Source organism: Venturia canescens, unplaced genomic scaffold, assembly GCF_019457755.1.
Source record: "Venturia canescens isolate UGA unplaced genomic scaffold, ASM1945775v1 PGA_scaffold_15__1_contigs__length_3012046, whole genome shotgun sequence".
Taxonomy (NCBI): Eukaryota; Metazoa; Arthropoda; class Insecta; order Hymenoptera; family Ichneumonidae; genus Venturia; species Venturia canescens.
Window position 1 is genome coordinate 2,212,884 of NW_025108584.1, and position 12,854 is coordinate 2,225,737.

Sequence of the window (12,854 nt, forward strand, 5' to 3'; positions counted from 1 at the left end):
CATGAGTTATCGCCGATGTCGAAAACACTATCAAAAAACGGATACCGACGAATTCGATGGACCTATACCGTTAATCATAAATTGTCTCAAATGTCAATTTTTTTCTGAAAATCTGTATGATGAATATACATAAATGTTTTCAAGTTTTTGAAATCTAACAATAGTGCTGATAAAAAGAGAGAAATATCAATTACTGATTAAGAAAGAAAATAACTCATCTTTCAAATATGACATCAGTTATGAGCCGCACTACAGAACAACAAATCCGTGATAGTTCGAGCATGCTTGTAACATGATGCTCTGCGGAGCCAGCCACGTAATAATTATTTATTTTTTTCTGGGTCACCGAGTGACGCGAAATAAGTTTGCTCTATGATCCAAGAAAAAATTTGAAATTATTACCTGCGAACGTTTATAACACATATGTTTCCGTAGTGGAACCCTGTAACCCGATCTTTGGATAAATTCGTCTATGAATTTTACGAAGTATTTTCTCTCGTTTATTGTAGGGAATTGCGCGTTTCAGCGGACAGAAGCTTCTCTTCTGCATTCTCTGTAACAACACTTTATTTCTCGAATAAACGGACGATCTATAATTTCTTGTATTTTCTTTATTTCGCGCTGACCTGCCTCACTCCCTTTCTGCATGTTCGATTGACGATACGTTTCACATTCTGACTCAGAAAATAATCATAACTAAAATATATCTAATTTCGTGTCCGTGTGAGAAGAAGAAATCAAGTCGTACTCGTGTGCTCCACGCACACCAGCATGGAACATTCGGCACGTCGATCGAGAGTTCAACATTCTCTTATTCTTTTTACTCGATCTCATATTTTCAGAGCCCAGTTTTCTATTAAACAATTCAATAAATATATTTTTCTCACAGTATGCCAACCAATTAACTCAAATCGTAAATATTTTTACACATAAAGTTTAAAAAAAAGTTAATACGAAAATATGTTTTTTACATTTTTATTCGTTGATTGTTGTTATACATTTTTCAACAATTTTGCATGGAAATAAAAATGTTTACATGAAAATAAATGTTTTTACATATAAATAAATTCACACTGATTATATTTTCCACCCAAAGGGCGCACATGAAGATGATTTTCGATAGATGCTTGAGTCATTTTTTGAAATTCCTCAGGATGTTCTTGGAATGCTTTGGTGATTCTGGCTGGTAGAAATACTTGAAATTCGCTCTCAAGTTCCATTGTGACTTGTCCTCCGAATGTTGTATTTATTTGCTTCAACCCAGTGATTTTGTAGATTTTTCCAGGCTCCAAATCTACGAACTTCTTCGTTGGCAGGAAATTATCCATGCGACTGACTTTGTTGATTACCGACAAATCCATATTACTGAGATCACTGTTCTTGATATAAATATAATTGTGACAACTTTCTTGTGAGATTATTTGTATCACTTTTCAATTGAATGAGCTTTCGAAGTTCTTGAATATTTTTCAAAAATAATTCGATTCTCGTTTTTAACTCTCGACGATCCTTATTTCGATCTCGCATTTGACTGATGGACTTCATGAAAAATTCAGCCTTTTATACTCATCTACCCCTTCTCCCTGAATTTTTTCTGAATGACATCATCTATCCCGAATGATCCAGAATACTCTATTGATATTATTTATCATGAGTTATATTTTCCATCGTGAATGCTGCCATCTACTCGCACATTCTGGAATATACTAATCAGATAAGGATTATTGCTTGAATTTTTTTTTTCGGTGAATCATTTTTCCATTGAAATCTCTGCTCATGCTCGAGTATAAATAGAGCGGTACTCGTGTGATTTTTCATTGATTTCCTAACCTGTGCACAATTACGATCTATACACAATGGAATCAAAAAAGTGTTTGCAACTAATAAGCTTGATGAAAAAAGCCTATAAATTATTAAAAAATGCATCCGGTGATCAAGTAGATAAATGGATGAAATATGGAACTCGTAATATCAAATTATTAAATAAAATATTGAAAAATTGTGATCTATCGAGTGGTGAAAAAACGAAAATTCAAACAACTATATCATTGCTCATATCATTGCGTGAAAAATTCAAGAATGATCAGAGACGTGGTGGAAATATTGGCGCGCGTGAAAAAACGACTGATCGTATTCGCTGGGTAGATCTCGAAACAGCTTTTAACAGTCGTATCCGAACCGGTGCAGTGGTGAATCTCCTTCACAAGGATCTGAGATCATTCCTGTATGATGCAAAAGTATCCACAGTTAAAAGATTAGCAAATTTAATACAAAAAGTGGGAAATCTGAAAGTGAACGTTGTATTGGCGTGTGAATTTTCTACAATGAAAAATGGTGAAATAATCGAAGAGAAGAAATTTTTCAATACGAGAAATGAAGCAATCCTCGCCGCTACAGACATTAAAAGATGGTTCGATGAAAATGTAACGGATCAGCTGTTGACGAAAATCGAGGATTTTCAAGAACGTGATTCCGGTTGGTCGTTGCGTGAAATCATAAACCTCGTAGTCAATATCAATCAGTACTCACCGTTGCGTGGAGCTTTGTCAACATTTGTTACGTTGCCTCACGACATACAGAAGAAGAAGGCTGTCGTAAATATAAAAAACGATGATGAATTTTGTTTTCTGTGGGCTGTGACAGCAGCCCTTCATCCAATGCATAAGAATGTAGATAAACTTAGTTCATACTCCCAATATTTATCAGAGCTCAAGCATGACGGTATAAACTTTCCAATTACCTTAAACAGTATTCCTAAATTTGAAAAAATGAATAATTTGACAATCAACGTATATGGTATTGAAAAATGCAAACAAAAAAGTGAAATTGTACCGTTATACTTGAGCAAAAATAAATCGGAAAAACCAACGATTCACCTTCTCATGGTGGCGAGTAATATTGGTATGGAAGTGGATGATGAGAACAATTTCCAACCAATTTATCACTTTGCTTGGATTCGTAATTTGTCACGTCTACTGAGTTCACAGGTAACAAACTATGATAAACGCACATGGTTCTGTGATAACTGCTTGAATCACTTCAAACTGCAAAGTTCTTTTGAAAATCATAAACGCGATTGCTTGAGTCTAAATAAGGCGAAAATGGTGTTACCGGACGAAGAAAACAAAATATTGAAATTCAAAAATTATCGGTACAAAGAATCAGTACCATTCGTTGTGTATGCCGATCTCGAGAGTATTCTCGAACCAACTGGAAATGATATACAGTGTCAAAAGCATGTCCCACACAGTGTAGCGTATTATTTACAATGTGCCTTTGACGAGACGCTCTCAAATTTTGCAATAAAACGTGGATCTGATTGTATCGAGTGGTTCATCGATCAATTATTGTTAATAGCGCAAATGGTTGATTCTCGTGTGAATAATATCTTGCCTATGAAACCGCTCACAACCGACGAAAAAATAGCGTATAAAAATGCTGAAATGTGTCATATCTGTGAGCAGCCATTCACTCACACTGATGTGAAGCACCGTGATCATTGTCATTTTACTGGTAAGTATCGCGGTGCTGCGCATCAAGGGTGTAATTTGAACTATACCAAGTCCCACACCATTCCAATAGTTTTTCACAATCTCTCCGGCTACGACTCACATTTTCTCATTAAATCTCTGGCTACACGATTCGATGGTACGGTTAAACTTCTTCCAATTAATAAAGATAGATATATTTCTTTCACAAAATACGTCTCAGGCACAAATGTAAATTTACGCTTCATCGATTCATTCAGGTTCATGCCAAGCAGTCTTGACAAATTGTCATCTTACCTGAATGACCATGATAAATCGATTACCCGAAAACACTGTAATAGTGTGGAGGAGTTCAAAATGCTCTCAAGAAAGGGAGTATTTCCTTATGAATACATTGATTCTTGGGAAAAACTCGATGAAAAGCAGTTGCCATCAAAAGAGCATTTTTATTCAAAACTCAACAACGAGGAAATCTCCGACCAAGACTACGATCATGCAATGAAAGTTTGGAATGCGTTCAAAATCACCTCATTAGCTGAATATTCGGATTTATATTTGAAAACTGATGTACTGCTTTTGGCTGACATATTTGAAAATTTTCGACGCAACTGCTTTTCTACTTACAAATTGGACCCTCTGCATTATTTCACGGCTCCGGGGCTTGCTTTTGATGCGATGCTCAAGTGTACCGGGGTGGAGCTTGAGCTTCTCACTGATGTTGAGAAAATTTTGTTTATCGAGAGTGGTCTTCGCGGTGGAGTAGCACAGTGCTCGAACCGATATGCTCAAGCAAACAATAGATACATGAATGAAAAATTCTATCCAAGCAAAGAGGAAACATATCTCATGTACTTTGACGTGAATAATCTGTACGGTGGAGCTATGAGTCTGTTTTTACCCTATGATGGTTTCGAATGGATATCACATATAGATATATTCAACGTTCCAGATGATTCGCCTATTGGTTACATACTCGAAGTAGACTTGGAATACCCTGAAGAACTTTTCGAGCTACATAAAGATCTCCCACTTTGTCCGGAACATTACACACCACCCAATAGTAAACAATCAAAATTGATAACGACACTTCATTCCAAACATAGATATATACTACATTATCGAAATTTAAAACAATATTTAAACCTGGGAATGAAACTAACCAAAATTCACAGAATTCTAAAATTTAACCAAGCCCCATGGCTGAAAAAATACATAGATTTAAATACAGAATTGCGAAAAAAATCCAATAATGAATTTGAAAAAAACTTTTATAAATTAATGAACAACGCAGTTTTTGGAAAAACAATGGAAAATGTGAGAAAACATAAAGATGTAAGAATCGTGACAAAGTGGGAGGGAAGGTATGGAGCAAAAGCTCTCATTGCAAAACCAAATTTCCATAGTTGTACAGTATTTGACAATGATATGGTTATAATTGAGATGGATCGCACCAAAGTACTTTTCAATAAACCCATTTACGTTGGATTTTCGGTTCTCGATCTATCGAAAACATACATTTACGATTTCCACTACAATTATATCAAGAAAACATTCGGAAATCAAGCAAAGCTCATGTATACCGATACAGATAGTCTTCTATATCATTTCACTGTTCCTAACATTTATGATTATATCAAACGAGATTTGCAAAAATTTGACACTTCCGATTACCCCAGCAATAACGTTTATGGAATTCCACTAGTGAATAAAAAAGTTCTTGGTTTGATGAAAGATGAAATGAATGGTAAAATAATCGAGGAATTTATTGGATTACGAGCGAAATTATACGCATTTAAGGTTTTCAGTGAGAATGGGGATAGAAAGAAGGCTAAAGGAATTAAAGGATCAACATTGAAAACAATAACATTTGAAGATTATAAAAAATGTTTATTTGATCACCACGATTCGATAAAACATCAATATTTAATTCAGAGTCAGAAACATGAGGTTTATACGATAAAACAGAAAAAATTAGCTTTGAGCTGGCAAGATGATAAAAGAATTCTGTTACCTCACACAACGGATACTGTGCCATATGGTTATAAGAAAAAATAAAAAAACTCATTTTTGTATGTGTGTGTGTATTTATTCAAAAAACCTTTACAAATCTGATTCATTTATCCATGTATTGTGTGAATTGTCGAAACCTAGCCATTTGACGAGCAGTTTATTTCCACGTTTTCGCACTATTTTTTCCACAAGGTAAATATCCGGATATTTGACTTTTGTGAGCTCTTCTTGATAGAAACCACCTTCAATTGGTTGATTCTGGTAGTCCACAAGTTTATATGTAACAGGATCGGTATTTTGTATCATACTTATGGTAAATATTTCGGTTGTCCAGTTGGGTGTATAACCTTTTTCGAAAACATGCTTGTACTTGCTGATTCGGACTCTATCACCAACTTTAAACTTTACTTTTTGCGTACCACTCACGCGATAAACTCCATAAATATTGCGTAGAATTTTTTTCTCATTTTGAACGTTTACATCTTTAGGTTTCATCTTTATTGTTCGATGTTTGCTGTCATTGTAACTTGAAATCAGATCATCCAAAATGTCTATCCATTTGTACGTACCTCGCAAACTAAATTGTTTCCACATTTTACTTTTCACGGTGCGATTGAAACGTTCGCATATTGATGCTTTCATATTGCTAAATGTAGAGTATAATTTAATATTATAACGTTGTAGGAGGGCTTTGAATTCATTATTATAAAATTCTTTACCACGATCGACATGTAATTTTTTTGGTACGCGACCCTCGGCAAGTATAGTTGCTAGAGCATTCGATACATCTCTGCCATTCTTACTCTTGATCGGCATCGCCCAAGCATACTTTGAAAATATATCAATGATCGTAAGTAAATATTTGTAACCGTTGTTGTATCGCGCATACGCAGTCATATCCACGAGATCTGCCTGCCAAGTTTCATCTAATCCTCGAATATCCACACGACGACGAGGATAGTTTCTTCTGGCAGGTCTGTGAAGCTCTTCCACCACCACTCTTTTCTTCTCACTCATTCTAGTGCGTTGATCCAAAATTACTTGAAAATTGCGAAATGCTCGGATTCACGATTCGTTTCTCGTTTATTTTTGTCTGAAAGTTCGCTATCATCAACTCGATGTTTTTGGCTTATATTATGGATTTTTTCCAATGCTATCAGTCTGTCTTCCAATTGTGCAATGATTTCAGAATTACGCATCGTCAATTCTGCTAGTGTATCCTGATTAATACGTTGGGTGTTTAAGTTGTCATTAAAATTGTTTTCGAGAGCTCGAATCATGGTTTCATGATCATCCAGCTGGTTTCGCATGGAAGATGTAATTGTATACACGAGACGTACTTCTTGTTTAACAAAATTTTGCATTAATCGTACAGTAACAGCATCATTCTCGAGTTTAGGCTCAGCAAGATTACACAATCTCTTATTATCTATATCATATTGACCATCGAGCGTAATTTTAAATCCATTACCAGGAGGACCACGGCTCCCCGGAGAAACACTCTTATTCGACAATTGTCGTCCAAACACGTCGACACTCATGATTTAACTGAACTCGAGTAGTGTGTGTACTACCTAATAAATAATTTGAGCTTCACGCAATTCCTCGATGATGGAAATTATTTCATTGACGTGACTTGCATTGCCTGCAACTTGTGAAGCATAAAGAAGACGCAGTCTATCAACCAGCTCATTAGGGTCATCCCAATAAACGTAATCCAGGGTACTATTTCTTTTGAAAATTTTATACCCCGGTAAGCTTTTACCCAATCGTTCCGAGTGTCGCGTTGGTGAGGATTTTCTCATCGGTGAATCAATCATTTGAGCAATTATATTTTTGAATTTTCTACTATTATCATTGCGAATTGCGTGATCATGAATATAATGTTTTCTATAAGCGTTTGTCGAATTGAGAATTTTGCGATAATTTTCTCTATCGTTTGTCGTTATTCGAGATTCATCGGGGGATTTTTTAAACAGCAATTCCAATAAACCCTCACTTTGATCAAAAGTCTTATCACCGATACGAATAATATTTCGCTCAAACGTAATTGGTGAATTTCCGATCATTAAACGATTTCCCTGTAATTTTCGTACTCCATACGATGTATCCAGCTCTTTCTTTTCCACCGTGTCAAACATATTTAAGTAATTTTGAGACAAATCATCACGTTTAATACTATCATCATCCTCAAAACTAATATCCTCTTCCGAGATATCCCCGTGAGCCGTTTGAAACGAACGTTCGAATTCATCATCTTCGTTATCGATAAATTCATCTTCTTTTTTCACGGAAGACTCCTCATTCGGTTCTTTCTTGATAGCTGATTCCTGTTTTACTGACTGATCAACCAACTTCTCCAAAGGATTCATTACGGGTTTGAAAATTTCACTCATGGCTTTCTCAGCCGTCATTTTCCCCAATTTCAACATTTTGTGTTTTCGTCGAATCGCATCGCTCGCGCTGGCAATTCGGCGTAAAATGTTTTTTTCCTTATTCAGCTCGGCTCTGTGCATATTCACACTTTTAAGGTTGCATTTCAACTGTGCGATAAAGTTTGAAATTATAAATATATAAAGCAATCGAATCCTCTCCTGTAACGACCCTTGTTCAATTCACTATCCTTGTCTATTACCACGAACCCATATTTATTATCATTCCAGCACTTTGAACATAAACTTTTAAATTGTTTGTAAGTCATGTCGGTATTTACGTGATCATCGTATATATGTTTCAAATTCATTTCATCTTGCTTAAAAATAACCAGTAAATTGATATTATCACGAACGAGATGTTTTGGGATACGTGCATACGTTTGGCAGAGGTAAAAGCAGTCTACGTCTTTGTGTCGTCCCATGCAGAAAAATGCTCTCACATTGTCCTGTTTTTCACAAGCGATATCATCGAAAATCATGAGGGAATTTGGTTGAGCTTCTTCCGGTTTGATTACTAGCTCGTGATCGGTGAAGGGAAAATATTTCACTCCTTGCACAGATTCGAGTAAGCGTTTGAGAAATATGTACTTTGGCTGATTCAAAGACTTTGAATACACATACACATTCTCAAATCTCAAACCGTTGGGATGTGTAATGAGGGTGAGAAGCGCGTTGGTCTTGCCACAATTCGATGGACCACAAAATACTGCACGTATACTACTTGGTAACAGCTCCCCATGACGTTTATTCTTAGCATCGTGTTGCACGAACTCATCAAAATTCTTTATAGATAATTTGATTGGTTGATTATTAAACCTCATCATGATCATGACTGAGAGAAATAGGTATAAGTACGTCGCTTATAAAGACATTTCTCAGTTGTCATCGAACTTTCGATACATACACACGAAAATGGATAATCGAGATAAAAATCCCATAACTCAGAGCATGAAGGAATACTTGAAAGATCAATTTTATCGTGGAACTAAGAAATCTGACTGGGAAGCTAAAACAATAACAGGCAGTGAGCCATTTTCAGGAAGCGTTCAGCCTGGAAAATATGGTGCAGTAGGTGATGAGAAAAAAAAGTATAAATAGGATGTCTAAAAACGGTATCTCCTCAGTAATGATCGAGCGTCGGAAGAAACGTGGAAAAGGACTTATCAACGATCTCATCAATAAACTTCCGGTTGAACTACATTTACCTGGCTATCAATATTGTGGTCCTGGTACTAAACTGAAACAGAGACTCGAACGAGGTGATCCGGGAATTAATGCGCTCGACGCGGCTTGCAAAGAGCACGACATTGCGTATTCGAAAAATCGAGAAAACATCGACGCTCGACACGCAGCGGACAGAGTACTCCACGACAAAGCTTGGCAGCGTGTTTTTGCAAAAGACGCAAATTTCGGTGAAAAAGCTGCAGCTTTGGGCGTTGCGAATATCATGAAGGCTAAAACCAAACTCGGTCTGGGTGTGAAGGGGCGGACATTCAGTCCAGGTGCAAAGAGGATGCAAGTGAAACCTAATAAGAAAAAGATAGCGTTCAAACGGATCGTTGATGCAGCTAAAATGTCAATACGTCCTGGAACGGTTGATCCTATCAGAACGGCATTAAAAAGTGCTCGTGATGTTGTGAAAAAAGCGGGTGGAAAGAACAAATTTCAATCACCTCGGATCCTACGAGTACCCGAGAAAATTGGGGGTTTGCTACCATTTCTCATACCACTGTTTGCTGGGCTAAGTGCAACAGGGGCTCTTGCGGGGGGTGCAGCGGGTATAACAAAAGCCATAAATGATGCGCGAGCTGCGAAACGTCAATTGGAAGAAAGTAGACGACACAATGAGACTATGGAATCTATTGCTTTGGGTAAAGGACTCTACCTGAAACCCTACAAAAAAGGTCTGGGATTGCATCTGAAACCCTACCCAACAAAAAACCTATAAGGCTACCACACCGAGCACTCACCGATACAGATATCACAAAATATGCCAAAGCTATGAAAATTCCACATTTCCGTGGAGTTTATATGAGAAACGCGTTACCACGGAATGGACCACGAAAGTACGAATCTGCCGTTGTCAATTTGGATGATAAGTATGGTCCTGGCACACACTGGGTTGCATACAAAAAAATCAATCATAACGTCGTTTACTTTGATAGCTTTGGAAATCTTCAACCACCGCAAGATCTCATGAAATATCTCGGTGTTGGTAGCATTGTCAAATACAATTATAAAAATTATCAAGATTATGATACAGTGGTGTGTGGTCACCTGTGTCTTAAATTTCTTAATAATGAACTATAAAAAGTATCTCACAATACGTGAAGTACCAGTTAAACGTCAACTATCATGAGTGATTCTTTCACATTGACTCTCTCGGGAACGAGCTCTATTCTAGAGGCTCACTATTTCCCACCTATTGAACTATCACCATTCAAGAACTACACTCTCGGGCTCGTAGAACTGCTCACATTTAACTCAATTCCCAATATCGATGTGGGGAATAACAAATTTTATGTAGGGCAGGAAGTCATCACAATACCCACTGGGAGCTATGAAATTGAGGACATCGAGCGTTACTTACAAAGTACACTTTCAGATAAGAATATCTCCATTAGTCTAAGACCGAACAACAATACTCTGTGCAGCGAGATCAAGTGCAATCAACAAATCAATTTTATACCCAATGATTCGATTGGGCGTCTGCTAGGCTTCACCCCACGCAGACTAGAAGCCAATAAAATACACAAATCAGAGTTACCGGTAACGATTCTCAAAATTAATTCGCTACGAGTCGAGTGCAACATTAGCACGGGTGCATATATCAATGCACAACGAGTACATACGATCCATGAATTTTTCCCAGTCGTTCCACCGGGATATAAGATCGTTGAAGTACCGTCACACGTCATTTATCTTCCAATAGCCGTACAGTCAATAGATCATCTACAACTTAAACTTGTGGATCAAGACGGTCAATTGGTAAATTTTCGAGGAGAAATTATAACAATACGATTACATGTAAAATCAGCATAATGGGAATAGTTTTTGATACAAGAGTTGTACGAAACTATAAGAGTGAATCAAGATGTCGAGAACCAATCAGTCATCGAACATCTCTCAAGACGGTTACACATCCGAGAGAACCAATCCCAAGATCTCTCAAAAATCTAACACGTCCAAACATTCAGTTTCTGAAAAAATTGGGTCTGACAATTCGAGCAGTTGGAAGAAGAGAAAAGTAAAAATTCATATCTGCGGTGTTATTGTAGTTTGCTTTGTACCATGGAGAAAATTCTAGAAATACAGAAACCTATTATCTTTGATGAATCTATCGCGCACTATGAACTTCACTCACATCAACCATTCGCATCGGCAACTTTTAATAACAACGATGAAATTCGAATCGCCGTTCAACATCAGGACTTGTGTCTCCTACCAAGTAGAAGCTTTCTACACGTTTATGGTAGACTAACGAAAGTTGATGGAAATGCTGTTCAAAATACAAAATTAGTTAACAACGCCATCTGCCATATGTTCGAAGAAATACGTTATGAACTCAATGCTATTGAAATTGATCGTAACAAAAATGTCGGTCTCACAACACTTATGAAGAATTACGTGTCTCAGAGTCCTGAACAAATGTCTGTGATGGAAAATGCTGGCTGGTTGAGTAACGATGAGAGTACATTAATCGATAATGATGGTTACTTTGACCTATGTATTCCATTGTCATTGATACTGGGATTTGCTGAGGATTATAATCAAATCATCATTAATGCTAAACATGAACTGATTCTCACGAGATCAAATAACGATACCAATGCCGTTGTGCAGACTCCTCCAGCTGAGCAATTCAAAATCTCATTGCTGAAAATCGAATGGGTGGTACCGTACATAAAAATTTCAGACCAACGAAAAATTTCATTACTCAACTTCATTGCAAAGGATCCACCAATAGCACTGAGTTTTCGAACATGGGAATTGTATGAGTATCCACTACTACCCATGACGTCAAAAAACGTGTGGGTCGTTAAAACATCGACCCAGCTTGAAAAACCTCGATATGTCATAGTAGGATTTCAAACAGCGAGAAATAGCACTGCTAATGCAAACGCGAGTCATTTTGATCATTGTAACCTTCGAGACGTTAAACTATTTCTAAATTCTCAATGTTATCCTTACGGAAATTTGAATCTTGACATTGCTCATAATCAATTCGCTCTATTGTACGATATGTATACGAGCTTTCAGGCCTCCTATTATGGTAAAGAGCCTGAACCGATGTTGAACAAAGCTGATTTTATTAAATACGCTCCACTCATTGTGATTGATTGTTCGAAACAAAACGAGTTTCTGAAATCAGGACCAGTGGATATACGTTTGGAATTTGAATCAGCAGGTGCTTTTCCAGCTCAAACCGCAGCATATTGCTTGATTCTACATGATCGAATTATTGAATATAATCCAATAAGTGGCAATGTTAAGAAACTGGTATAATTTGTGTATTATCGAATCTAATAAAATGTAAAATTTTTTTATGAAAAAAAAATCAAGGAATTCTTGGAATTGATTATTTTCCGTCCCAAACACCCGCATTTACATGATCAAATTATAAAATTTAATTAGAAACGTTCGAAAATGTTTAAGGATAAATAAAAAACAATGAGTTTTCATGTGTTTTTTTATTCTTGTTACATTATTACTTCATTAGCAATTATCTCTACAAATTCTTTCAAATTCTCCATATCACGGCGTAAGCTGCGAACATGTTTGTATATAATCTCAATTGATCCACGTATGTCATCACATCGTGCACAAAGTACTTTTTCTTGTTTCACTTTTTCCAAATTTCGTTGAAACTCCAGTATGTCGTGGATAAAATCATATATTCCGTCAGGCGAATCACTTCCGA

General features: G+C 36.7%; 3 protein-coding genes across 3 annotated transcripts; 2 read left to right on the forward strand and 1 right to left on the reverse strand.

Moving 5' to 3' along the window:
• The first annotated feature begins 1,823 nt into the window (after positions 1 to 1,823).
• LOC122418618 (uncharacterized) lies at positions 1,824 to 4,668 on the forward strand. The gene is made up of 2 exons (XM_043432890.1): positions 1,824 to 4,548; positions 4,661 to 4,668. Exons 1-2 carry the CDS (start codon positions 1,857 to 1,859, stop codon positions 4,666 to 4,668), a joined length of 2,700 nt encoding a protein of 899 aa, XP_043288825.1. The 5' UTR covers positions 1,824 to 1,856.
• Positions 4,669 to 7,059: 2,391 nt separating this feature from the next.
• On the reverse strand, positions 7,060 to 8,145 carry LOC122418599 (uncharacterized). The gene has a single exon (XM_043432872.1). It carries the CDS (start codon positions 8,012 to 8,014, stop codon positions 7,073 to 7,075), a length of 942 nt encoding a protein of 313 aa, XP_043288807.1. The 5' UTR covers positions 8,015 to 8,145; the 3' UTR covers positions 7,060 to 7,072.
• Positions 8,146 to 11,224: 3,079 nt separating this feature from the next.
• LOC122418619 (uncharacterized) lies at positions 11,225 to 12,439 on the forward strand. The gene has a single exon (XM_043432891.1). The coding sequence runs from the start codon at positions 11,225 to 11,227 to the stop codon at positions 12,437 to 12,439; it is 1,215 nt and encodes a 404-aa protein (XP_043288826.1).
• The last annotated feature ends 415 nt before the right edge of the window (positions 12,440 to 12,854 follow it).

Bases quoted from the DNA above. Each gene is read 5' to 3' on its own strand.
- LOC122418618 (XM_043432890.1), top strand. From the start codon at position 1,857: ATGGAATCAAAAAAGTGTTTGCAACTAATAAGCTTGATGAAAAAAGCC.
- LOC122418599 (XM_043432872.1), bottom strand. From the start codon at position 8,014: ATGCACAGAGCCGAGCTGAATAAGGAAAAAAACATTTTACGCCGAATT.
- LOC122418619 (XM_043432891.1), top strand. From the start codon at position 11,225: ATGGAGAAAATTCTAGAAATACAGAAACCTATTATCTTTGATGAATCT.